This window comes from Augochlora pura, chromosome 7 (assembly GCF_028453695.1).
Source record: "Augochlora pura isolate Apur16 chromosome 7, APUR_v2.2.1, whole genome shotgun sequence".
Classification (NCBI taxonomy): Eukaryota; Metazoa; Arthropoda; class Insecta; order Hymenoptera; family Halictidae; genus Augochlora; species Augochlora pura.
Window position 1 is genome coordinate 20,238,887 of NC_135778.1, and position 26,873 is coordinate 20,265,759.

Below are 26,873 nucleotides of genomic sequence, written 5' to 3' on the forward strand. Positions count from 1 at the left end.
AATTACTATGTAATTAAAATACAATGTAATGAAAATATAATGCAATTGAAATACAGTGAAATTAAAACATAATATAATTGAAACAAAATGTAATTAAATTGCAAAATCGAATCAGCACAACTCCGAATAGAGTTTCGAACATTCAAATCCGTTTTCGCTGCCATGGGAAAAGTCGAGCTCGTGCCTCTGCGCTGGTGAATTCCAAAAATTCGAACTCTCGCGTGAAACATTCGACGTTTCGTTCGCACGCATAAGCAAGTCGCGGACGTTTTTCTTTGATCGACACCTTTCAATTTTTCACCGTCGTTTTCCCCTTCGAGGAAAACCTCGATTTTTCTAATTCCATCGATCGCTATGCCTCGCCCACGCTCGACTTTCTCTTTGCCTCCGCATTTTATTTTGCCGTACTTCTTTTTGCCTAGCCGTCGTTTTATTCGATTGCCGCCAATACGATTTGCGTGTTTCCCTTCGGAGAGAAAAGAAAGGACTTCTGTTATCGAGGCTTTCCGGCGTTTCTTACGCTTCCACGGCAGCTAAGCGTTATTTGTTGCTCCAGCGTGATTATCCGTTACGCTGTTTAAGACTACGAATTTAATTACGCGGTATTACTGCACGCGCACACTTAATTTACTTCCATGTGATTTCAACTTTTACGCAGTACGATGTTGTCCGACATATTTTTATATTACACGCACATACTACAACGAAATGAACGTTTGTCTTATTGGGTACAAGGGAAATATTTTATGAATGGAACTGGGCACTAAGACTGGAATTTATAGCACCAATATAAATGAATAAATAAGTGAATAAATAAAGTTTCGCCAGTAGCATGCAAGACTATTTCATTGACAAGTTTCCTGGTCATTTATGGAATTTTTGAACGACTTTTAGACTGTCAATACAAGATAAATGAACGTGTTAGTTCAGTTTATAACAAATTCTGCAACATTTCGCTCACATTATATTCAAATGCCTTATACAGGTTTATTAATTATTTTTCCTTGTCAGTGAGACTAAAAACCATTTTCTCTTATTAAAAAAATACTTTTTTATTATTATTATATTATAGCGAGACCAATATTACAATTTTTCACTGTTTTCATCTTTCACTTTTTTAACCGATCGCGTATTTAGACACGCGTTTTTAAAGCATTTTTCTGATTTTTTTTTAACAAACCGTAGACTGTTTCATATTTACTTATATTTCTTTCATATTTCATGGTTCCAGTCGTTCATTTAACCCCTTACCGTATTTTTACGAGTCCGACTCGCGATGGAAATTGCTAGTAATAAATTATTAAGTATGGATGTTATTCTGTTCTTTAAAATTGGAATAAAATTCTAATCCCTTGTTATTAATATTTAAGTGTTCGTCGCTTCTAAAAAATTATATCAACTGAAAAATTCCTAATCGTAGTAACTGTGAAGAGAATGGTACGGCAAGGGGTTAATTTGAAAAGACAGGGAAATATGTGCGCATATTACAAAGTATGTAGTTATAACTAGAATAACGAAGAAAGGCAGATGGCAGCACTTCAAAGCACTATTTCCACGTTTAGGGTGTTAACCATCTGTACTCGAATAATTGCTCCGGGGCGCCACTAAAAATTTCCAATTTGTTCGCATTTCAAAAACTGTTAAAAGAGTAATTATTGCGCAAGTCAATAGTCTCAATTTAATACGCATAATGTACAATAAATCATGTCAAACGAAAATATTATAGATCACTAAAAATGCTCGAATTTAGAGTTGAAGTAACTTCAAGTGCAAAGTTAATAAAATAGCAAAGATCAATATTTCTTATTCTTCTGGTTTGGACTATAAAAGTATGTTTGATCAACATTCTTTGTAAATTCAAGGTCGATCAATTAACTATTAGGAGTATAAATAAGTTTCCACCGTTTTTGATAAAAAATTGGGCATTTATTGTGAAAGAACGGTACCGAATGTTTTACTCGAAGTATTGTCCATCGCTAGCCACTACTTTTTCCCATCTTTCTGGCAGCATACGGATACCGCGTCGGAAGAAGGCTTCGTCTTTTGAAGCTATCCACAAATCGACCCAATTTTTTGTATCTTCATATGATGTGAAGTGTTGCTCAGACAGACCATGCGCCATCAAATGAAACAGGTAGTAATCAGAAGGAGCAATGTCTGGTGAATACAGCGGGTGGGGTAAAACTTCCCAATTGAGTGTTTCCAGGTAGGTTTTGACCGGCGCCGCAACATGTGGACAAGCATTATCATGCAGAAGAATAACTTTGTCGTGTCTGGAGTAGTAGTGGGCACGTTTTTCCTTGAGTACTCGGCTCAATCTCATCAATTGTGTTCGGTAGAGAGCCCCAGTAATGGTTTCATTCGGTTTGAGCAATTCATAATACGCGACACCAAGCTGATCCCACCAAATACACAACATGAGCTTTTTTCCATGAATGTTCGGCTTGGCTGTCGATGTTGAAGCATAGCCAGGTGGTCCCCATGATTTCTTCTTCTTTGGGTTATCGTAATGGATCCTTTTTCAATCACCAGTGATTATTCCGCTACGTTCTTTGTCTTCGACGACAAATTCACCGTTCTTAAACTTGTGAAACCAATCACGGCAACATCTCTCACTTAAGGCAGCCTCGTCATATGCTTCTACAAGCAATCGATGCACCTCGGCTGCAGATTTCTTCAAATTAAAGAAGTAAATCGAAAGCTCCCGCAAATGACGCTTATTCGGCTCAAAACTCGACATTTTCGCACGAAAAAAGTTATATGATGCTGATACAAAATCGCTAATATTTTAAGGTTATGTTGTTGCCAGATGTCCAACCTTACGATATGTGTAACGTTTTACAAAATACAATTTCAACCGTAACGTACTAGTGGCGCTATTTATTGTGAAACGGCGGAAACTTATTTATATTCCTAATATATCTTCAAGTATTATACCAGCGAGCTAAAGAAATATGGATTCGAGAAAAACGTGTTTCAAGCTATTGGTGTCGATTATATTTGGTATCTAGAAGGCTTTCTCTCGAATAAAAGTGAAATGGAACGAAACCGGTTCTTTTGAAATTCTAAATCGAAACACCCCCTTAATTTGGCGTGAAGCCACGGTTAAAAATGTTCAACAACATCGGTTGAAAAAACGAGAAAGACGAAGTCACCGAGATCAATAGTGAAAGAAGTAGACAGGAATTTTCGCGCGATCGATGCGTACGTCGAAATATTATGAAACCGAGCACGATGGTGTGTCACGTCGGCATTGAACACCTTCGGCTCGCATTTCGCGGAAGGTATATCCTCGTTTCCGGTCTCCGCCGTTAATCCCCCGTTAAAGCCGTGTATGGATTTTCGACGCATGTCGAATAATCTCGCTCGCGAACGGCACGCTCGCGTGTGCGGCCAGAAAACGATCTACAAGCAAGCTGTTATCTTCGCATAGATCTTTCGCGCAGTTATTACACCGACATTCCTCCGGTGTCTCGTTACGTGTCACGATATGCAGGAGAGTAACGTTACGCCTCGAATGAACGCTCCGTCTACCGCGGAATTGAAATTGTTGCGACGCACCCGTGTTTATAGGGCACCGTAATTTTTGAAAGCTCTCCAGGCGAGACAGGTTCATAACCAACCGGGTGCTCCGATCAATTTCACGGATCCGAAGCCACTCTAGGATTTTCCGAACTTTTACTCAGATGACCCGTTGCGCAGTGATGCCAAAAGTTCTTGTGTTTGCGCACTTTTCTCAAGTGGTTGAAAATTGTGGTAGTTTTTTACAATTTTTGGGATAGTCGGTACTTTTATGTTGTTAAGTGCTTTTAAAGTAGTAAACAGATTAAACGAATTTAACACTTAAATGACCGCATATTATTCCCCGTAAGCTTATTCTAAGAGCGGTGATTTTCTTGACTGAGAAAAAAAAACAATTATATATAGGAAATTAAAGATTCCCTTTTTTTTAAACCTTGTAACTAATATATTATAAAGGTAGCTTTTAAAATAAGTTTAGCAATTCCACAGGGTATGATATTTTTTAAAGTAAGTTCCCTTATGCATCGAAAAACGAGAAATCTCGTGAACGGTCATATAAGTGTTCAGAACATTGATATTTTGGTTGAAGCTTACTAAGATTGTTAAAGGGAGAATGAAATCTGTATTTGGCTAATGCCTTTTGTAACTGATGGAAACAATTTTTATCATTCTTTTAAATCAGATATAATGACAGAAGCATTGTACTTGTTCTTATTTCTTGCGAATATTAATAATTTTCCAACATTTGGTATTTATAATAATTAAAATATCGAATTTAACATAACTCGATTTATAATTCAAATTAATTTCGAATGAATTTTGTGAACCTGGTGAAAATGTTTTTTTAGCCAAATCTCTCTGAAAATTTCTGCAAATATGGTCTCTAATGTAATATTAAAGAATATAATCAATTGTATACAATTTGGCAATAAATAGTATTTTTATAACATTGTTCAGGGGGAATGTCATACGCATTACTTAACACTTTAACACAATCACATCGGTGTAGCTATTTGAGTTTTTCGGCATTGATTGATTGCTTTGACCGCGTTTTTTTATCAGACGATTTTCAATCAGTTTTAGCAGTACATAAACCCTAAAAGCAGACTTCAATAAACATTTTCGAAATATTCATCACTACTCACATCCAAAAGTACCTTTAAAATATCGAATGAGAAGATCTGTCAAATTATTCGATCGCAGAACGTGTTAATGTTGTTCAAATTTACTCCTAAAATCAGTATTCAATAGAAAGTGTTCGAATATTAAAACAAATTCTTTGTTCGTCAGCTTTCTTCATAGTAAAAGCAGCAGAGCACACTTGAGGTCGACTGACAAAAACAGCTGCTGTTAACACAATGGATGAAGCATCGCTTTCGAACTCAGCATCACAATTGACAATGACTATAGTGACACGTAACTACGTACAAAAACGTTACAATATGTGCACTGCGGCATTTTGAAATGTGAAAGCCCGGAAAATTATTTTTACATAATGTATTAGACTGTCCCAAAAGTTTCGTCCCTTTTTTTGATGCGAAATGAATACACGATATTTGTTGTTTAAGGTGGATTTATTATGTTATATATGAACCGTTTTGTTCTGTAACCTTCTTCCATCTCTCAGGAAGCCTCATTATGCCCTCTTTCCAAAATTGTTGAAGCCTGTTTGCAAAATATTCATCTAGGTGCGTTTTTATTTCGTTTATGGATTTGAAAGATTTACCACGGAGAGAATTTTTTAAGAAGAGGTACAAGTGACAATCGGATGGAGCAAGGTCTCGGGAGTACGGAGGATGAGGTAGAACGTCCCAATCAAACTATAATAATTTTTGCCTTAGGACCAACGCAACATGCGGTCTTGCGTTGTCGCGATGGAAAGCGACGCCTCGTCGGTTCGTCAATTTTGGCCGTTTTTCTGCTATGGCGGCTTTAAATTGATTCAGTTGATTGCAATATTTGTCAGCATTGATCGTATCACCTTGAGGAAGGAGCTCGTAGTACGCTACACCTTTTCAGCCCCACCAAATGTACAAAAAAATCTTCTTCGGACGAAGACCAGGCTTCGCAACAGTTCAAGGTCTATTTTCCTTAGACCAAGTGCGTTTTCGATGCACAATTTGGTGTAAAATCCACGTATCATCTACAGTGACAAGCTTCTTTAAGAAAGGATCCCTTTCATGTCGCTGGCGAAGCAAATCGCACGTAGAGATGCGGTTCATAAGGCCGGTCTTCGTTAATAGGTGTGGAACCGAAACTTCATATCGATTCGTATATCCCATCTTGATTAAATGATTATGTACCGTTGTCTTTGGAATATTAGTGGCATCCACTGTATCGCGGATTTTCAGTGAGCACAGTCTTGATAATGTCCGTATCCGTCGTTGCTAGGTGGCCACTGCAGTCTTCATCTTTCACCTCGAAATTGCCAGCTCTAAATTTGTTAAACCAATTGCGGAGGATCCTAATAGTCGTAGTGTACCAGTCCCGTAAACGGTGCAAATCTCGTCGGCAGTGTCCTTTGCACTATTGCCATTTTTAAAGCAATGAAGCATAACATGTCGCAAATGCTTCTTTTGGCTCTCCATGTTGAACGGTGCAGAACAAATTTTAAAAGAGGCTTTCGACAGCAACGAAACGTACTTTGAAAGAACTCTGGGACGACTGACACCGATGACATAAACGACTAAGAGATAAATCTGCATATTTATATAAATACAGCCACGTAGAGTCACTCATAGCGTAGCGCGGAAGAAACTTATGGGACAACGTAATATTAACAGAGGTGCTATAGAAACTGTTCTCGTGAGTTGCAATTCGGCCAGGTTTTTGGGGAAAGGGACTACTGTGCAGATGCCATGTAAATTAGGTCGCGACGGTCCGTATGAGCCCGACTTAACGGAGTGCATAAATAGAGCGCACATGTCGACGGCGGTTGTTGCGCATCTGTGTAGGCGTCGATCCACCAATCAGAGCCTTCTACATATTGATACACCAAACAGGGATCGTTTATGCGCATGGGGCAGCATAATAATCGGTTAGGAGGCATTACCGGGATCAACGGTGTATCATGCGCAGGATTTGGGGCAACAGTTACCATATTGCCGTTTTCCGACCGGTCTATTCATTTTCCATTGCAATCTCGTACAAGATCCGGAACCGAACGAAAATGCCGGTCGTCATTTCAATTTCGCAATCCCTCGAAACTTGTTATCGCTTGAATCCAGCAAAAAGAGCTAGCATGTCAGAGTAAATTGTTCATTGAAATGCGGTTATGGAAGCGTAAAAAAACTGGGTAATTATCGGTGAAGTCGTGAAAAATATACTGCTACCTTTAACACGAAACGATGAAACACTGCGAAAAGGGATTATGATTTAATGTATCGCTTTCATAATAATTGGAGCAGGACTGAGCAGCTTCTTCTGAAATTAAACCACTGGCACAACAAATTATCTAGAAAATACAACTCCGTTAAACAAAATTAGAGTCCCCTATTTTTTTATGATAATATCTTGTAATTACATTGCGGATTTTGTGATTTAAGACTTTATGGTATAATCAGCTTAGCCGCGAATGATGGGATAGTATTTCGAAATTGAAACAATATTTATTCGAAGACGATTGTAAGAAATAGAAAGTAATGAAATACAATTTTATATTTCAGTCTCTTATTTTTGCCGTAAACGTATGAAATGTGTAGTTTATTTAGGATTGATTATGTTGTTTATTATTACATTATTTATAGTCATATTGTGAATAATTGGTCACATTAACAACTAAGCCCATCATATTTAATATTGTGGTCAAATTAAAAAAATTATTGATTTTCACAGAAGTAAATTCAAAACAGTGCTTATGTCAACAGTGCATGATTTTTCAGTTTTAATTTTGCCTGGTGATAACCAGACTGAAAATTTTTACGCAAAATAAAAATTGTCTACATCAATTGACAAGATATAGAAACTGAATAATAAATTAGTCCCACGAGTATAACACATTGTAATTTAAAAATTCTTGTAATCGTTTTACCATTTTAAATTGCATCTACCCAATTTTGCCGTAGATTCATAAAATCCGTAGATTACTGATGACATATTGAAACTTGGCAATCTCGGAAATATAAGAATGCCGATATTCATAAAAATACCGTGCTAAATTATGGAATTTGGCCAATTTTTCCGGAAAAGAGATCACTGTGCGTCGCGAAGCGATGCAATGCGCGGAGGCGGAGGCCCACCCCTACATAGGATCACCGGCGGTGCATCATTCCTGTTGTCCTCTCCGAGTCGCACGGACCGGGACACTGGGGAACTGTCAAACTATTTCGTTGCACCGACAGCCGATGCAACCAGGTGCAACCGTCTCACAGTGCTCTAAATGCTGCACGCTGACTGAACAAAACCCCCGAATTCCAGTCGCGGAAACTCGTGATAACAGTACTACTTCGTTTAAGGATTCTGATAACTCGAAAACTCTACAACAATTTCAATAAAATGCGACTGATATACTGTTCTCAAACACAGGGTGTCTCATGGTACATGATACTAATTTTACCAGGTAGATTCTATGGCTGAAAGTGAAACGGAAATCTTACGACGAGACTTTAAGTTTCGAGAAAAATAAATTCAAATAACAATCGAGTACGCGCTACTGTAATATTTATTACTCAAAAATAAGTGTATTTTTTATTGAATTTGGTTCGTTATTTTTGGTCAAGATATTGTACAAAATGCATGCAAATTCAATTTTCTCAAAAAAGGAGACCACACAATTTTGTTATTCTTGATTAGATTAGGTCCTCGATTAGATCCAATTTGTACCATGAATTATGAGACACCTTGTATTTTCTATTATTTATGTACAGTATAGATCTACGTACAATTTAAGTCCTTGATGTAATAATAATAATCGCCAATATAACATAGAGTAATATTTAGTTTCTTCTTTAGAACTTTTATAGTACATTTTAAGATGCGTGATTCGGACAACAAAGCATGTCGAGTTGATAGAAATATACATTTCTTATAAAAGAAATCTGCTGAAATCAAGGGATGCATGTCAGATTTTGCAATAAACTTTTTATTATCAATGAACACATGCATAAAGTTTATTTATACCAAATTAGAACAAAATTAATTAACTAGTAACAAAAATATATTGATTTCACTTCTCGTAGTACGTAATAACAGTCCACGAAACGTAATAATATTTCCACAGTTGACAGTTGGTTGGTTGAATGCCAACAAAGCAGTCTAGTTCAAAACTTTGTCAGAATAACATAAATAATCCGAAATCAGTCGAAAAAGTTCGAGACTACTCTAGAAGAGCGTAAAATAATTTTTAAATTTTACCAAGAAGGTAAAAGTTATGTTGAGATAGCAAAAGTAGTAGATAGAAGTAAATCGACGATTTAATTTATCATTAAACAGATAAAAACAAGTGATAGTTTGTTAAATAACAATCGTACTGAAAGATTAAAGATTTTAACAGTTCGAGAAAGAAATACTGTTATACGTGAAGTGCAAAAAAATCCTCGAATTAGTGCGTCTAAGTTAGCTACAATGTGTAACGACATGTTCAATAAGAAGGTCTCTGCTGAAACTTGTCGAAGAATATTGAGAAGTGAAAATTTTCATGGTCGAACACCGAGGAAGAAGCCTTTCATTAGTAAAATTAATAAGACAAAGAGATTAGCATTTGCGAAGGAGTACAGAAATTAAAGTAATACCTTTTGGAAGAAAGTTTTTTTTCTCAGATGAGTCGAAATTTAATATTTCTGAATGTGACGGAGGAGGAAATGTTTGCAGAAAGCCTAATACAGAACTAAAATTAAAAAATCTATAATCAACTGTAATGCACAGCGGAGGCTCCGCGATGGTGTGGGGCTGTATGGTGGCATCCGGAGTGGGCAAACTTGTCTTTATCGATGGAATTTTGGATCAAATGAAGTATAAAAATATACTCGAAGAAAATCTGCACTCAACTGCGATTAAGCTTGGTCTGCAAGATGACTACTATTTTCAACATGACAATGACCCGAAGCATACTGCTCAGATTGTTCGTGAGTGAATACTTTACCACAATCCCCGTTTTTAAAATTTTGGAAGTTTGGAATAGCATTGAACCAAATATCACATTAAAACTGGTATAAAATATGCCAAATCGATTAAACGATATAATAAGGCATAAAGGTGGACCCACTAAGTACTAGAAAATTAATATAAAGTAAAAAAGCTACTCTAATATGCGATTTTCTGACAAAATCTACACTGGTACGAATACTTTTGTGGACTGTTAATACTTACTGCGAGGATTAGAATCAATATATTTTTGTAATTAATTAATAAATTTTGTTATAACTTGGTATAAATAAAATTTATACATGTATTCATTGATAATAAAAAGTTTATTGCAAAATCTTAAATGCGTCCCTTGTTTTCAACTAATTTCTCTTATAAGCAATGAGGGTACGAATACTTATGGGACTGTCTATACATTTTTAGTTCTCATTTCTTAGGCAGCGTTGCTACGAACACCTTATAGAAAGATAAATGTCGACTCAAATTCATCTGAGGTCATGGAGATCGCCTTGACATTGCCTACAACGCAATAGAGTCAAAACAACTTGATACTTGTTTAAGAAGTGAGATAAGGAATTACCTTTATATCGATTTCAACTTCTTCTGTAAGGAAGAAGTAAAGACAAATTGACGTTAATGTCGGAAAATACGCGTCCTCTGAACACGAAATACTATAGCTTCACGGCAGTGATGTGCTAACGAGAGCACATACTATGTATACAATTTTTTCCAGTACTGTGGAATTATCACCAATGAAGAAACTCCCGCGAGGCAAGTCCGTGGATAAATCACGATGCAAGGGGTTAAATAAATTACACGGGTTTTATGGGACGTTTATGGGCGACGGTTCAGCGTGTTAAACAATTCGCGGAAGAAATAAATAATAAAACGCGGAGGATTAAAAGATGAATGGGCCGCGGAAAGAAGAAGGGTCGAAGAGGTGGGAAAAAAGGTGTGACGGAGAGACAACGTGGCGGAAGAGATAGAGAGAGGAAGGAGGGAGGGAGGGGAGGGAGGGAGGAGCACAAAGACAAGGAATTTAGCCGGGTTTTTATTTTGATCGTCTTTTTCGCGGCACAATCCGATCCTACGGATGGAAAGAGAATTTCTCGAGCGCGGAAGGACAGAATGGCAGGACACGGGCCCGAGGATAGATAAAAGACGAAAAAAGAGTTAATCGATGGAATTCCACGATTTTCGTCGATATTCCCGAATCGTTCGCGTGCGTCAGAGCGTTCTGCAAGAAGCTAAAAGGAACTTTCGTATAAAAGGAGGAGACTGCACGGTAGCGGGAGAAATTCCAGCAACGTTCCGCGTCCCCGAAGAGTTATGGCTCGGGGGACACGAAGAAACACGGCATGCATTTGCGAGTAACCGTATAATAGAGCTGCATTGTAGCGATGCCAAATAATTTTCGGTGGGTCAAGCCGAAATTTTCGAAACACAGAAATTGCGTCTGAATCAAGCCGGAAGTGGCAGCCGTGAACCCGCCCCGGGGACGTAATGAAAGCGTACCCGAAAGAAAATTGCTCCGAGTTTGCTATGATGTCGTGCCGAGCGCGTGTGTAACAGGATCTTGAGAATTGTCTCTTCTCTGCTTTTACTCTACCATTTTCTAGGAGGATCAATGGGAGCGTTTCTTTTATCGACGTTAATAAAACACGCGGAACTCCATGGTTCGCAGGGCTCTTTTTATCTTAAAAGTTCGGCGAATTGGGTCAACGGAAGGATTCTTTGCGAGCGAGGCCAATTAAAAGTTGCGTATCAAACCCATAACTGAGGTTCATGAGAGACGGGAACTTTACGATTCGAACTGGATCCTCCAACGGTTTTCAAAATAAATAGAATAAAGTGAGGTAGTTAAACATGATCAAAGGGTACGTGCGTCATAATTAAATTAACTGTTCAATTGCTGAAATATTTATATCTGTGGCATTTGTGTGGTTCAACTGATTAACGTTTAAATACATTGTTCCAGTCATTTTTTTGCATATTTATTTTAATCTGAATTCGCGGTTATGTGCTGCAAACACGTTATGGCGAATGGATATGTTTATGTTAAAAAAGAAATTTGTCTTTAATGTCATTATTTATGTTATTCATTTTTTATTTTTAATAGATGTTAATACGATCGAAAACAACAAGTAGTTGTGAGTAGACTCAGAATTGATCATCCGGAACTAACACACTCCTAGCTAATCTCCAAAACTGAACCACAAATATGCACTATCTGCATTTTCTTAATCACAATAAAACATATCCACCTACACTGCACAAAGTACTCATAAGGTTGAGAACAATTCCAACTAAAAGACACCTTACAGAATAACCGTAACAACAACAACAAAGGAATTTCCCAGGTCATTGCCTTCCTAAAAAATACACTTCGCTTTACAACTTTAGCGAACAATATTGTGCAACATATTCATAAATTTCGCATCTTTTAGGATAATTCTAGAACAACTTGTCAAAAGAAATTGCACCAAATATGATCGATAAAACACGTACAAAATTGATCTCAAAAATAGATCGACGCAGCTAACTGATTAAATAAAAAAAAGTAATTCTATATTTATGTTATATTTTTAAAATGTATGCTCTATCGAAAGATTTCGTCTTTTTTTAAATCCGCTGTAAACTTTATCCTGCGTACAATCTTAGATATTATCGATACACCTTCTACACTCAAGAGAAAATGGAATAGAATTACAACAGTCGACAGGTGATGTTTCAAATTCTTTAGAAAAAAAGGAGAGCGAAAAGCATAGAATCTTTTCCCTTTGAACCCCCTGTTTTCGACGAAAACCAATTTCGAAAGTGATACGGCGGCAGTAGGTTATTCTACATGCTGGAACAGATAAAAAAATGCAATATTTTTTCGTTTCAAACGTTGTTTTCGGGGAAATCTCATTTGAATATTTGTCGAATACATCTGTGTTTGCATAAATCTCCGCGGAACATGCTCGAACTCGATTTTGTAACTGTGGAAAAGTGGGATTTCGAAAATAAGAATTCCATACCATGTGCACATATTTTTTTTACGTCGATTAACTTCACGGCAATTTTCGCATTAACAAATTCTGGGAACGTTATAGTGAAATAAAAGCAACCTTAGAAAATGTAGATATTCTATTCACGATCTATTCTTTCAATGCAATAGATTAAAACTTCAAGTGCCACGTCAATAGTACAGTGGAAACCGTCTTCGCAGTTCACGCGATAAATAAAAAGACGCAAACAAAAGTGAACAGTACATTATACGTCATTACGAGAAAGAAGGAAAAATATTGCTTTCAAAAATAAAAAGAAATAATCGTCTTGGGTGTTATTAAATCCTTATAATAGTTATAAAACAAATATAATTTTATAATAGAAAGATTCATAATCTTCGAGATAATGGTAATATCTCATTCAATACGTGCCCCATTTATGGTAGTTTTCCCCTAAGTTTGTTTGTACCCGTTATGTAGTAAATTAGTCGTTCCAGCATTTCAAAGAAGCTTCAGCCATGAAGTTATCTAGCTTCGAAAGCCAGCGATTAATTACGGTAAAAATCGAATTTTGTCTAGCTAGATCGATGATTCGCAGCAGCGTGTAACGACTGTGCGGGAAAAAAGGGAATGAAAAATGGTTGAGCGATATCTGGGGGGCTCCTGGACAGGGTTCCCGTGGAGTTTATGGGATGGTTATTTATGCGGGCCTTTCCCGATTTACTTTCAGTTCGGAGATTGGGTACGCTGGTTCGCCGCCAAGGGAGGTGCTCACGAGGGGCAGGAGCATAGACTCCGTGGACAGGCCTTTTCATCCGAGCGACTGGGTTGACGTGAACCTCGAAGTACCGAGCACACCGAGGCCGAGCTCGGCCCTCACGAATTTAACTGTCGACACGAGCCTCTATCCAGCCACCACGCCGACGTCCAGCTGTAAGCTCACAATTTATCGTTAGCTCGTACTGCAAGCTGTATCCTTAACGAGAACATGCCTCGCCGCGACGTGCCAGCTGATAAGGACCCGCCGTGATACTCGCGCGAGCCACCACCGCTAGGATAGCCCGGTATTTGTCCGTGTTTTGTAAATAAGCGGTTGCCACGGCTTTACCGGCAGCCGGAAAAAAAAAGACGAGCAGCGGGAAACGCGGCCGGATCGTCAACTAGCCGGAAAACTTTCGAGTTGACGCGGCTGGAGATCTATGGTGCTCCCCATCGTGCGGATTTTTATGATACAACTATTTGCGTGTTAATTTTTCAAAGTTTCAGCGTTGCTATAGATTTTGTCAGTCTTCTTCACAGTATATCGATCACGTCGTATGTAGAGCGTAGAAGTCTAGTGACAACTCGGAGGAATTGTGAGTGAAAGAATTATCGAATGAACACAATGCACTAAATTAATAATTATATTAATTAGCTAGCTGTTGCAATCTTTTCGAAAGTGTGCATCTATAATATACTAGGGGTATATACTAGCTAACTGAAACAGTATATCCAGTTTTTTCATAATAACTATTTATATTTTTTATTCGTTCGTTTCATTTTGTCTTGGTCATCAAATATTCGAAACACCTTAAGGAACTATACTATACTCGTCATGGCAGGAAATATTGATATTTTTACATGACATGTATGGTCGTCAAAAGTAGCTATTTGGTTATACATCTGAGTATACATCTGGTGTATGCGTAAACAAGCACAATTAATATTAAGAACGCATAACGATATATGTAATCGATCTCATCTTTATACTAGCGCATAGAAAATTACAAAACAATATAACAAAATAGTAAATAATGCTTTCTCATAATAATACTTGCTAATAAAGTATTTCTCGCACTGCAAATAGAATAAGTGATCTATACTGATAACTTTTTACAAATAAACAGATCACGTGGATAATTGTAAAACTTTTTTGGATACTGTGGACCGTGTTTCCATTTTCTAAAGTTTCGTTTAAGACGTGCAGGGTTCGATCTCATCGCACTGATTGCTTCTTGAAATTTTCAGCATGCATATGAGTTACCATGAAATATCAAATGCATTTTTTAAATTTTCATTATAGGCTCAGATAAAAACGTGAGAAACCTGTCGGCTTTAACATTCTTTTTATTCGAAGTAATAGTAAAATTTAAGAAAAGAAAGTATTTGAATCATGTAACATTTCACAAAGTATCTCAATCTTCTAACATTTACAAAAAAAATTCAAGTTATTTAGACCAGTTTTAAAAAAGTTATACCATTCTAAAAGTGTTGACTCAATTTTGCTCCCCACTTATACTTATACCGTTTATACCGTAAAACTATACTGTGCTAATATTTGGGTTCAGCACTGTATGTCTTCAGTTGGCACGTTTTCTCGTCGGCGAAACGCGAGACCGCAACCTCATTAGATTATTATATCCGTCGACTACGTGTTTCGGATAATTGCTGCACGAAATAGGCCGTTGAGCGACATTTTTGGCAAGCACGTGTGTCCATGATGCCTTTTCCTTCCGGTTTAGAGATAGAAAGTTGGGTCATTTTTGGGAATTTCTTACTAGATGTGGAAAACTACGACAAACTAATTTTAGTGTCGCAGACATTCGTGATACATGTTATGTTTACAGGTATTTATTATAAACGTGTCTAATTTTAATGACGAATTAAAGGTTTCGATATTTAGTGGACGCTATTTAACCTCGTGCTGTGCCATTTTCTTCACAGTTACAATAATTATAATAATATTCTTTCTGAATTATAATCATTTCTTGAATGAAACAGAAAATCTATATTCATTTTGTGCTTGTAAATAACATTAAACCTACCATATCGGTCACTTTCACCGCTTCCATGTTTTTAATATTAAAATTGTTGACATAAAAAAGACTGTTGCATAGGATATGCTTAAATAAATTTTTTAATTCTATTGTCATTCCTATAGAACAACGCGCATTTGCGTTGTTCCGCACTTTTAGTTTTCCGTAGGTTCGGTGTTAAGGTTTTTCGGTCATATTGTTGTGAATATAGGCGAATTCAATTTCATGGTCAATTTATAATGCACCAGTGTAACATTTATTAACGCGAGTGTAATATTTATTAACGCGAGGATATCACAGTTTGATTCTGATTTAAAAGAACGAAATAATGTTCGTATTTGACAGGTTATTACTAGACACTTCCATAGAGTTCGAATCTTAATGTAGGCAATGTTAAACGGTTCAGGTTCTGGATAATTAGGGTAGATCGACTTCAAACTAAGATTCAGGTTCACGAGACCTCACGTAGAGCGCTTCAAATTCCCAATACTTGATGTAGACACTGTCAAACACAAGCCACGTTGTTCAACACAACCCTAGCCTCTCGAAGCCTAATCGACAGATTATTAGCATCGCACCGGATCTGATCATAGCATAGGACTATCTAAAATGTGTTTGGGAATTTACTGGTCAGGCTCCACTTGTCAAAGCAAAATCTGCCTGCACTGGTAAATTACTTCTTCGACAATTGCAAACTCAATCCGCTAAGTTTATAAAACAAGATATCGCACTTTTAGTATTCCATGGATTCAATATCAGTCACTCTAGTAAATTAAAAATATTACATCGATATTCCATATTAAAAGTGTATTTAATATTTTATTCATTTTAAAAATCGTATTATTTAACCTCTTCAGGGATTCTGTCACGTATGTGCACGTTTAGTTTTCGTAAAATTATGATTATTCTAAGTGTAAAGAAAATGAGAATCAGTTGAAAAACTATTCGCTACGGAATCGCTCTTCAATGCCAACAAAACCTCATCGAATTAAATGAAATGAATGATAAATAAAAAAGAAATAATCAAACAGATTGTTCCCCACCATAAAATTCATCCCTGAAAGGTTTAAATAACAGAATTACCAAGTTTATGCTTAAAAATAATTAAAGTGGATTTATTTATCATAGCGTTATTAGACTTTTTGACAGAAAAGAATATCAATCTGCATGTGCAAAATATAAAATTAGTGATTGAAATTTTACAAATTAATAAGTCTGAACGAATAGTCATCATGAAAGCTCTTTATGATTTAAGTAACTATAATATGAAAGCTCTAAAATTCGTCAAAATTGTAGATTTGGTAATTCCAGTATCCTAAAGACCTAACAAAATTTCCTTCCTCTCACCAGTGTCATCAGTTGACTGCAGATGTTACCAATGTATTTGAGCCGTTTATTTTGAAAGTGGACTAACTCTATTTATCAATTTTTTCCGGATGCCATGGTTACATGTAAAACTTCATGTTATTTATCAGTAAAACATTTCAGGTTGTTTATATTCCGAGCAAATACGATAATTCTTGACACATAAGTTTTCAGAGTTAGTTCAATAATTGAACCGTGTAATTTGAAAGTGGCATAACTCCATTTATACTTAAATCATGATAATATATTTACAATTGTTAACGTCTGAAGGCAGTGATGAAAGCTGTTTTAATTAATTAGTATTTAACAAGTTAACCTCTGTTTTTGGACAATTGCATTAGTTGAATAACCAGTACGTTTAAGTTCACGTTTTAGTTCAGATACTGAAGAAGAAATAGTAACTAATAATTTAAAAAAATAATCGGAAAAGGAACAGAATAATAGAACAATATTGGTCTTCCAAACTTTTCTTTCTTTTTATTTTTATCCAAACTTTGGAGAATAATGTGGAAATCATAGATCACAAATTTTTAATATCAGGATATTCGTTTTTACCAAATGATAGAGATTTTGGCGTAGTAGAAATGTCATTAAAAAAAAATAATTTACTGTTCGTCTCCCAGGATTATTACAAGATTATTAAAAAGTGTCGGAAAGGTAATAACTTTATTGTAAATGAAATGAGACAAGAAGATTTTGTATCAACAAAATTATTAGAAGACACAATTTTTAAAAGGGTAAAGAATTCTGATGGAGAATCAATAAACTGGTTGAAAATATGTTGGATGCGTTTTGTTAGGAATGAATGAGAATGCAAATTTTAAAGTCCTGGATTTATTACCACGTCGGGGTAGACCAAGAAAGTTCGAAAATATTGTATTGACACCACTGTATAAAAATATCAGATAAATTACAACAGCAAAATTCAAGGACATAATTAATCTATTACGATATATACCACCGGAACATCATGATTTCTTCAAATCCCTTTCACACACACACATAATATAGATGAGTAGTAAATTGTTTTGTAATAAATTTATGTTTTTCTTGTTTTCTACGTTATGTAGTTAAAAAAATGTTTTGAATCGCATAAATTAAGTTTCCGACGTGTTTTGAAGATATGTAAAATAAATTAAGTATTGTTTTTTCAATTTGAAGCATCTTTAATTATGTTGAATGAACTTGGGTACCTTCAAATTTTATAACGAATCTGGATGTCAATTTTGAAAGTGGCCTAACTCCATTTTTGATAAGAAAACGCATATTATTCACTTAATAATTGCCTCCTAAATTTATAGGAAAAATTGCTAGATGGAATACGAAATAGTAATTAGAGAAAATAAATTGAACAATACTGTTCCCTTATTTTCGACTTGTTTCACATGTTATATCATTCTTTCCTATTGCGATCGACGTTTTTTAGTGATCAGGACGATCCACAGTTTACTAATCAGCTTTATAGCAATCGATGCCACATAGTCAACGTTCCATATTGATAAATTAATTCGTCAACTATGTGAACAGGTTCGAACCTGAAGGAATCGGCGCCGGTTCCTCCACCGCGTCGGAAGAAGAGGAACAAAGGCAGACCGTTGCCACCGAAGCCGGACGAGGTCACCGAAAATGCAGCTGCGAATTTGAAGCGTACGGAGACAGGGGACGAGCCTTTGTACTCGTCGGTGAAATCGCCGAAAAGCAGCGGAGACGAGCAGGATGCCGAAGAGGAGATGAAACTCGACAAACATCGGGATGGGAAAAAGACGAAGGAGATTTATGAACACAAGGCAAGTGGAACAACGTTCGTCGTCGACGGCGGAGGCGTCGGCGGGGGCCGGTATTTCCATTGTAAATTCGAATTCGATATTTACGAGAATATTTACACTCGTGTAAAACGCGCCCCGATTAGGCAAATAGAAGTTACGACCGCGACTGAATTTGCGAAACAAATATCCGCGACATTAAAAATTATTTACGAATCCGCTACGTACGCCGCGCGCGAATACCGACGCGGAATTGCTGTTCGTTTGCCGTTGCTCGCGGTAAAGTGAGATTAGTATTATTATTGGGCATCTACTCTTCTTGTTGCTGAACAATCTTTTTGGTAAAGGTTGCAAAACTTGGCAATTTCAAAACTCTGCAATGTCGCCCATTTTTGCTGTCAGTTTCATATTTTTTAGGGTTGGAGGGGATTGATGGCATTAGAAAGACCTCTTTGCAAGAAATAGTTGAATAAACTTTTCCATTCAAGTATACAATATAATAAAAATGATGAAATGTCTAAATAAATTCAGCCTTAACTCTTACCATTCTAATCGGCAGTAAATACTGTCGAGGCTAAGCCAGCGTTTCAGCGTTTCTGCGTTCTGTAAAATCTTAGAGTGATAAGGGTTAATATTCTGAATGAAACAAACTAAGCCAGTATATATATATATATAGCCAGAAACTATTCACAAAACTGCTAATCTAATTACAGAACAGAGTGTTAACACTAAAACTAATAGTTTCTGGCTATTGAGTGGGTCAGAATTATAGTTTTCAATAATGTTGACTGTCTTCGAATGTAATCTCTACATGCCAAATATTAAAGAGAAGTGCAATACATTTTAAAGTTACAATAAAGTAACTTAATTCTAAATTATCTTGACAATAAGTTTGGTCAGTAAACAATAGATTTTAACATGTTTCATTGTGTGTACAGAAAATGTAACGTGTATACAATGATTAAAAAACTAAGGAACTATAAAAAAATATTGATGTATAATTATAAAATCTCTATTCGAATAATTTATTGAAATAAGTGAAAATAATTACAAACAAATAAATACTTACTCGAAATAATTCGCATAATGTCCAACTCTAGCATGTGTGTTCGAGAATATTCATCGAACAACAAACTTTCGTTTTTCATTCGACGTCCTGGAATAAAAAATTAATTTAAAATTAGTACTTTCTATATAGCCTACTAAGATCAATATATAGATCTATACTATACTATATCTATACGAAAGGTCTCTTATAAAATATTACATGTCAGCCATGGTTGAATATAATTTTCAAAGCATAAATGTATGGAATAGTATACAAGGGTTGAACGTTGCCGGGAACGATTCCGGAAAGTTGCGACGTTTTGCATCGAAGAAAGGCAATGTTGATAGATGTTCCGCTTAATAGAATGTTTACCAGCTGTTTAAACATTGTGCAACGTTCGCTCGTTTGTCCGTTCGATCGTTGCCGGCTGTTCAACTATTACGCTGCACCCCGCCGCGCCGCGCCGGCGCGGGCGTGTTGAATTCGACCGGCGGAACGGAACCGAGGAAATGCATTTCTATGCAAATTGCTTGGCGCATCCAGCGAGGTTTTCGTGCTCCGGTCTGGATTAAGGAAGAGGATATTGTTAAATAAATAATTGTTAATTCCAAGACAATTACGCCCTAGTTGACAGGTTCTGCTATGCTCTATGGGCTCATTAACTTCGAATCGAATGGAATTTCGTCGTAGAACATGTAGTTATCGGATAGAAACAAGTAATTAAACATTTCCGACAATTAAGAACGAATAACTTGAATAGCTTCATCTTGAAAACACAACACGTCGAGAGCTACTGTCTTATTTAACAAGTCGCTGTTCTCTCTACATTATGACTTCCCTTTTTCAAAGGGAATTGCTAGGAAGAATTCAACTAAATGGTTTCGGATAACAAAATTCATCAGATTTCTGAAAAACAATTCCAGTAAAACCTTGTTTATGCAAATAGGTCGAAATGCAAGTTAATTCAGATAACGAAAATATTTAAAAATATTTGGAACATCACATGCCTTTTACGTCTTAAGCAAAGCTACTATATTCTGCGTACTTCACAGAGTTCCAAATTTCATTTCATTTATTTGTTTTCGCTTGTTTAAGAAGCGATAAAACTGATACAGATGAAGATAAAACGATTCATCCGTTGTTCTTAAAAATTATATTTTTATGTTACAAAGTGTTAATTGTTTCGGCAATTATATTCCTTTGTTCAATTATATGCTCGAATATCTAAAATGCGTGTAAGAATACGCATTTTATATCTAGGAATATACTCTTAGTTCGTATAGTAAAGGCTCAATAAATAGTAATCACGTAAAACATTAATTTGTTCTCATAAACAATACTTAAAATACTTAATAAATAATACTTAACACGTTCGTCGCCGCATCACCCATATCTGGTCGACACTAGTTTCTGATCAATTTTGAAAATTTATTTTTATTGCAATATATTCGAGCAAAATGAATTCGACTATGATTTTTCGAATGCGAAAGAGTTCTAATGCCATCATCTATGATACATGTGAACTTTTTAGTTTTATTTAAATTAATTAAATTGTTTTAATTATGTGGGGATTTTAGTGTCTAATTGTGGTCGACGAACGTGTTAAACGTACTTCACGATTGTTTTAACGAATCAAACGATTTTCGTGAGCAGGTTAACGGGACCGGGAAGATAATATCGAGCGACATGGTGTCTGGCAAGAGAACATCGTACACCGATGACAGGAAAACCGGCAAGACACACGAGATCAACCAGAATCATCGGAAGGCTCATGAGACCGACGAGTACGAGAGGTTCGCGAGAAGCAGGACGGGGAAGGACTCATCGACGCCTAATCGGGAGGACAAAAGGGGGCTGCTGGAGCCCGAGAAGCAGATCAAGGATACCTCGAGGGACGCCGGGAAATCGAATGGTCATGCGAGGACCAAGAACTACAGTACCGTCAGTCTGCCAAATTACGACGAGCTGGACGTGGCCAGGCATCAAACGAAGGGGATGAATGAACAGCAGCCTGCTGGGGACAGAACAAAGTCTCGGAGACCCGTCAGGAGCAGCACTGGCTCGCTTCCGGCTGAATCCTTTCTCGCGCCCTTCTCCGAGGTATACGATCCCCCTTTTTTGTTTTCGCCTACTCGAAATTGCGGAGGCGATGCTGGCGATGCTGTTTTCTTGATACTTCATGGTAGATACCAAGATTTGATAAACGAGTGCTTTAAACTGCAGACGTAATCATATTCACATAAATATTTTGTTTAATAAAATTTAAATATTTATGTGAACAAATTTAAATTTGAAACGTGAGTCGTATCGCATTTGTTGCTTCTTCATCGTTCTCGCGTGCAACAGATTCTAATGAAATTAGGAATATGTAAATAGATTAGTGTAGAAAGTAATTATCGAATCTGAGCAAGTAATTCTATCGAAAAAGATCGTATTTAATATTGTTGTTTGCAAACAAATTACATAAACTATACGATAGTGCGCAAATACACGAAGTTTCTTGTTCCATAAATTTTGCAAAAAGTCGTTTATAATTAAACACGTTTCAATTAAAATAATCATCGTTGCGCAACGACTTCTTTCGTATAAACTATAATACAATTATGGTGTAAAGCCAAAGTCGTTGGTGCTGAAAAATGTCAGTTTCCGTGGACGTCACGAAATCTAGAAAACACGTTCAGCGAATCCACGAAGACAGCCTATGAGAAACTGCTGGGGCTGCAAACGGTCCTAGTATATGCAGCTAGAGCCGGAAGTCCTGGCGAAAGGATTAATCCGCCGTAAGAAGCCTGATCGCGTCCGGATATATACGACGAATTTATTCTAATCCCCAGAAAACGAGCGTGCGGCTCGAGGACTACATACCGAGCCGCGGCAGCCCCGATAACCTATCGGAGGAGCTGGACCTGGAGAAACTCGAGTGTGGGGGCGAGCCAGTGGTCGACGTCGGGTTCCTGAAGTACGACCCGAGTAAATCGGAGGATTGGGAACTCGGTGGTGGCATCGGTAATTGCGAATTGAGTCACCAGCCCCGGCTCTCGATCGAGGTAAGCGATCCATCTCTGTTCCCTTGTTTCTTATACTATGGAAAATAATTCTGGCAAAAACGGATCCCATCATTACTACTTTGTCCTTCCCAAATATTCTACTTGACTTCAATTTGTTTCTGATTAACCCTTCTACGGTGTTTCGGGGCTACACGAGCCAGACTGTAACAGAATCACATAATTGTTTCAATTAGTATTTTATTGGTTTAAGCTGTTATATTTTTAATTTTCGAGCGAGTTCTTACAGCCTCTTGTGTAACATAACATTGCGTTATAAGTGGAAAAGAATACGCAATAAAAATAAATTGAAGTCGAATACTTCGATGTTTATCCTATGAGATAACAGTAGATTATACAAAATTTCTTTAATCTAGTAAATACATATAGTTTATAGTGGTTAATAATTTTACATTCGTAGAAATAGCACCACTTTTTCTTTTGCATTTTATTATTTAATTTATTTTCTTTTTCTTACATATAGGTTTGTTTTATGTACAAACGGTATCCAAGTATTCGTTACTATTTTTCTCTAGTAATTTTCAGTAATATTTAACAAAATATCGCATAACCATGCCGATTCCCGATTCCCTGTACACTATTACGTCAATCAACAATTTACGATAGACAATTTACGTAAAATATATCAGATAACCAAGCTTGAAATATTGTCAATACTTATTGTACGTACAACTGTTAAACCGACTTCTTTTATGAAAATATCGCAATGATATTACCTACAGAAAGAGCAAGTTGTATATTCAGTTTAGCTTGATCAATTAAGGGTTGAGGAAACATCCCACAAGGCTGAACCTCAAATGCGAACATTCTTTTACATATCGTGCGTTACCAATCCTTAAGATGCATGTTTCGATTTCGATTGGTCCGCAATCGCTGCCACATAAACACGAGACAGAAATGATGAAGATCGAGTAAAGATTTGTAATCAAAGCGCGAAGTAAGCGCACATTACTGTTTGTGACGACACCGTAAAATGCGCGACACTTTAAAAGGGTTTAAAGCTTTCCGGACAATCCAGTATTTACAGCGTCGCGTCGTTCGAATGATGGCCACGTTATCGTTAGCGACTTTCTTGGGGATTGCACGAATTAAAATGGATCGATGCCCCAGTGGTGAGATTAAAGAGTGAACGACTTTCTTTATCAGGATTCTCGGCGGATTGGTAGTGGTAACAACTTCGGCGATGACGTGGACGTCATCGATTTCGGACGGAGATCGCCGGTCGATCCTGAGGATGTTCCGTCGCCGGTGTACATGCAGAAACCCGAGTCTTTTGGAAAAACACCATCCCTGGCAGTTGGCGAGCCTGAATATTCTGAAGTGGATCCAAATAGGTCGGTAGAGATAATCCACGGTCGGTGTTCGGGAGATTAACTGGATTTAATTGGGCCGCGCCGATGCCAAGTGGTGTAAGCCCATATTCTGATGCTTAGGGTGACCCTTGCCCGAGGAATTTTTATTAAATATGCCGCACAATTTATGATACCCCTAATCAACTCTTAACGATCGAAATGCCTCGCTGCCTTATATGGTAACGTTATAGAAATCGGAAGGATCCGCTATGGAGACATTTGTGCCGGTGATTTTGAAAATGGTGCAAATCATATATATACTACTGCGATCAAAAAGTAAGGTGAATTTGTTTATAAAATGTAAATTTTTTATTTATTCTTACAAATCAATTTCATCCCCTTTAAAGTATTCCCCGTCCGATAAAACACACTTTTGCCAAAGCTTTTCCAGTCCTCGAAACAGTCGGAATAGTCTTTTTTCGGTATAGCCTTCAAGACCTTCTTCGATTCGTCTTTTATCTCGTCAATCGTGTCAAAACGGCGTCCCCGCATTGGCCTTTCGAGTTTGCTGAATAGCCAAAAGTCGCACGGAGCCAAATCAGGTGTATACGGTGGTTGCGGAACGATATGAGTCGAGTTTTTGGCAAAAAAATCGCGAAGAACCAATGCAGTATGACATGGTGCACTATCGTGATGAAGGAACCAAGAGTTGTTCGCCCATAATTCCGGCTGTTTCAGACGAATAGCTTCACGCAAACGACGCATAACGCTCAAATAATATTCTTAATTGTCTCTAATTGTCAATCGACGATTTTCAAGCACCAAATCTTTGATTTTTTGGACGTGGCCCTCGTCGGTAGACGTTGATGGTCGTCCAGAGCGCGGTTCGTCTTCAACGCGTTTTCGGCCCGCTTTCAACTCGTTGTACTACTTATAAACGTTTTTTCTGCCATAGTTTGATTACCAAAGGCCTTCCGCAACATTTTCAATGTGCCCGCACAAGAATATTCGTTCCGCAAACAAAATTTGATGCAAGTTCTTTGCTCAACAAAAACACCCATTGTAAAAATCGAAAAATTCACTTTTGGTTGTTTACAAAAAAACGTGTAACTTGGAAATAATTAAACCTTTTGACACACAGACGCTTGGCAAATGTTATAGACAGTCCTACTAACCTAGGAAAAAAATTTACCTGCCTTCCTAATGCCCAGGGGTTTTAAATGACAGTTTCATCTTACTTTTTGATCACAGTAGGATATATTTCATTTCGAGATATTTAGAATTTATTAAAACTACTATGACTATAGTAACGTCTCATTGAATGTCGCAATTTTGTTCTACAACGAATATCGCGGTACTACTACTACTACGCTACTGCAGTTTGCAGGGATTTCACTTTCATCCATACTATAAGCATATCGTAATAATTTAACGAAACCAAGTCATTCCGTTAGTGATTATAAAATTATTATACTATTCTATAGGTTACTATAAAAATAAATCTTGATCGTTAAGGGTTCAAAATTATAACTCCCCTTGCGCTTCATTTTCTTATTTAATAGATTCGAAATATTTACAATAAATGTTTGTAAACAGATTGAATAAAATTTGCTTTATTGAAGAAAAGACCTTATGAGGTTTGTTAAATTTTTGTACTGTCTTTGGACTCTTATTACCTGATACAATTTATGGAGTATCACGAGCGTTAAATTCTAATGAATTTTATGAATATTGTATTGTATTGTATTTTCGAAAGAGGATAGAGAGCGTGATATATATTTGTTTTTAGTTCGCGTGTTTGTCGTCTTCACCTTTTTTCTAGTTTAGGTGCATGCATTGTTTCCATAGGACTCACTTGAGGTACTTCAACCCACCCACGCTCGAGGACAGCTGCAGAAATTCGACCGCCTGTGAGACTTCCGCTTCCAAAGAGCCGTTTTACCTGGACGAGGCGAAACATCGTTCAGCTCTTGGTAAATAGATCCGAAAGTCGGAATGCTTCAATGCTCTCGTCGCCGTTGACGTTTCCCTTCGTCCTCCGTTCCCAGACCACCGTTTCACCTTGAATAACATTGTCGCATTTGTGCGACGTCGTCGCGTTGTCACCCATTTTCCTTCGTTAACTTTCATTCGTCGAAACCCGTGGAACCGATTAATGCATAACTTACCGTGTCCTAAGAGTGACTGACGTGTGTCACTTCGTAATGATGACAAGATTGAATTTATTTAGAATTTTTATTGTAATGTATGTAGGATGGGTTACCAGGAAGCGGAAATAAGTGACGCGCTTTAACGGAAAATTGAATTTAATAACGAACAAATATAACAATGGTGAATACGAATGTAAGAAAAGTCATGTGACGTGCTCGACGATACGGCTAGGACTGCCTTTTTTCCGTCTCGATCGTTTGGGCCTCGCCCTTCCGATCTTCATCTTTTCCATATCGCAGACACATTCAATAAACACACGCACATGCACACACCCACTCACTCCCCGCATACGTTTCTGTCGCGCTCAGTCGCCTGTCACCGTTCTCATTTCCACATGCATGCTTGGATCAAGAAATTCATTCAATGATTTTTTAAAGAGTTCTTATAATTTCAACAACTTCAAAAGAAAGAAGTTGGAATCTTCTCGGTAAATTCGGCGTTATGAACGCGATTTCCAATTGTTTTTCTTGCAATGCTTCTTTATTATGATAACATGTCGCAAGTAACAAGTATCCGCGTTACAATTGTCAAGGAAATTATGTTTTTAGTCTAAATTGGAAGGAAAATAGAGAAAAATCGCCGCTTCCGGTTACGCAGACTCACGTATTCAGATGTATCAAAGATTCAATCATAAATACGTCAGGCGGATCTACTATATTCCTATCATATAATCCTTTTTAACGTTTCCCGGGGCACATTTTACAACGTTCAGCTTCTATAACTTCGGCCTGATATTCTTGT

At 37.1% G+C, this 26,873-nt stretch overlaps 1 protein-coding gene across 2 annotated transcripts in view; it reads left to right on the forward strand.

Annotated features, from left to right (window-relative positions):
- LOC144472471 (uncharacterized) overlaps positions 1-26,873 on the forward strand; it is an 85,886-nt gene that overhangs the window by 56,265 nt on the left and 2,748 nt on the right. For both annotated transcript variants that reach the window (XR_013494423.1, XM_078185593.1), the window contains exons 4-9: positions 13,324-13,526; positions 18,281-18,540; positions 21,218-21,664; positions 22,399-22,611; positions 23,776-23,963; positions 25,770-25,894. Coding sequence is in view for 1 of the 2 variants with exons in the window: in XM_078185593.1 (XP_078041719.1) it covers positions 13,324-13,526; positions 18,281-18,540; positions 21,218-21,664; positions 22,399-22,611; positions 23,776-23,963; positions 25,770-25,894 (1,436 nt within the window). In the remaining variant the exon portion in view is untranslated. The remainder of the gene's footprint in view (positions 1-13,323; positions 13,527-18,280; positions 18,541-21,217; positions 21,665-22,398; positions 22,612-23,775; positions 23,964-25,769; positions 25,895-26,873) is intronic.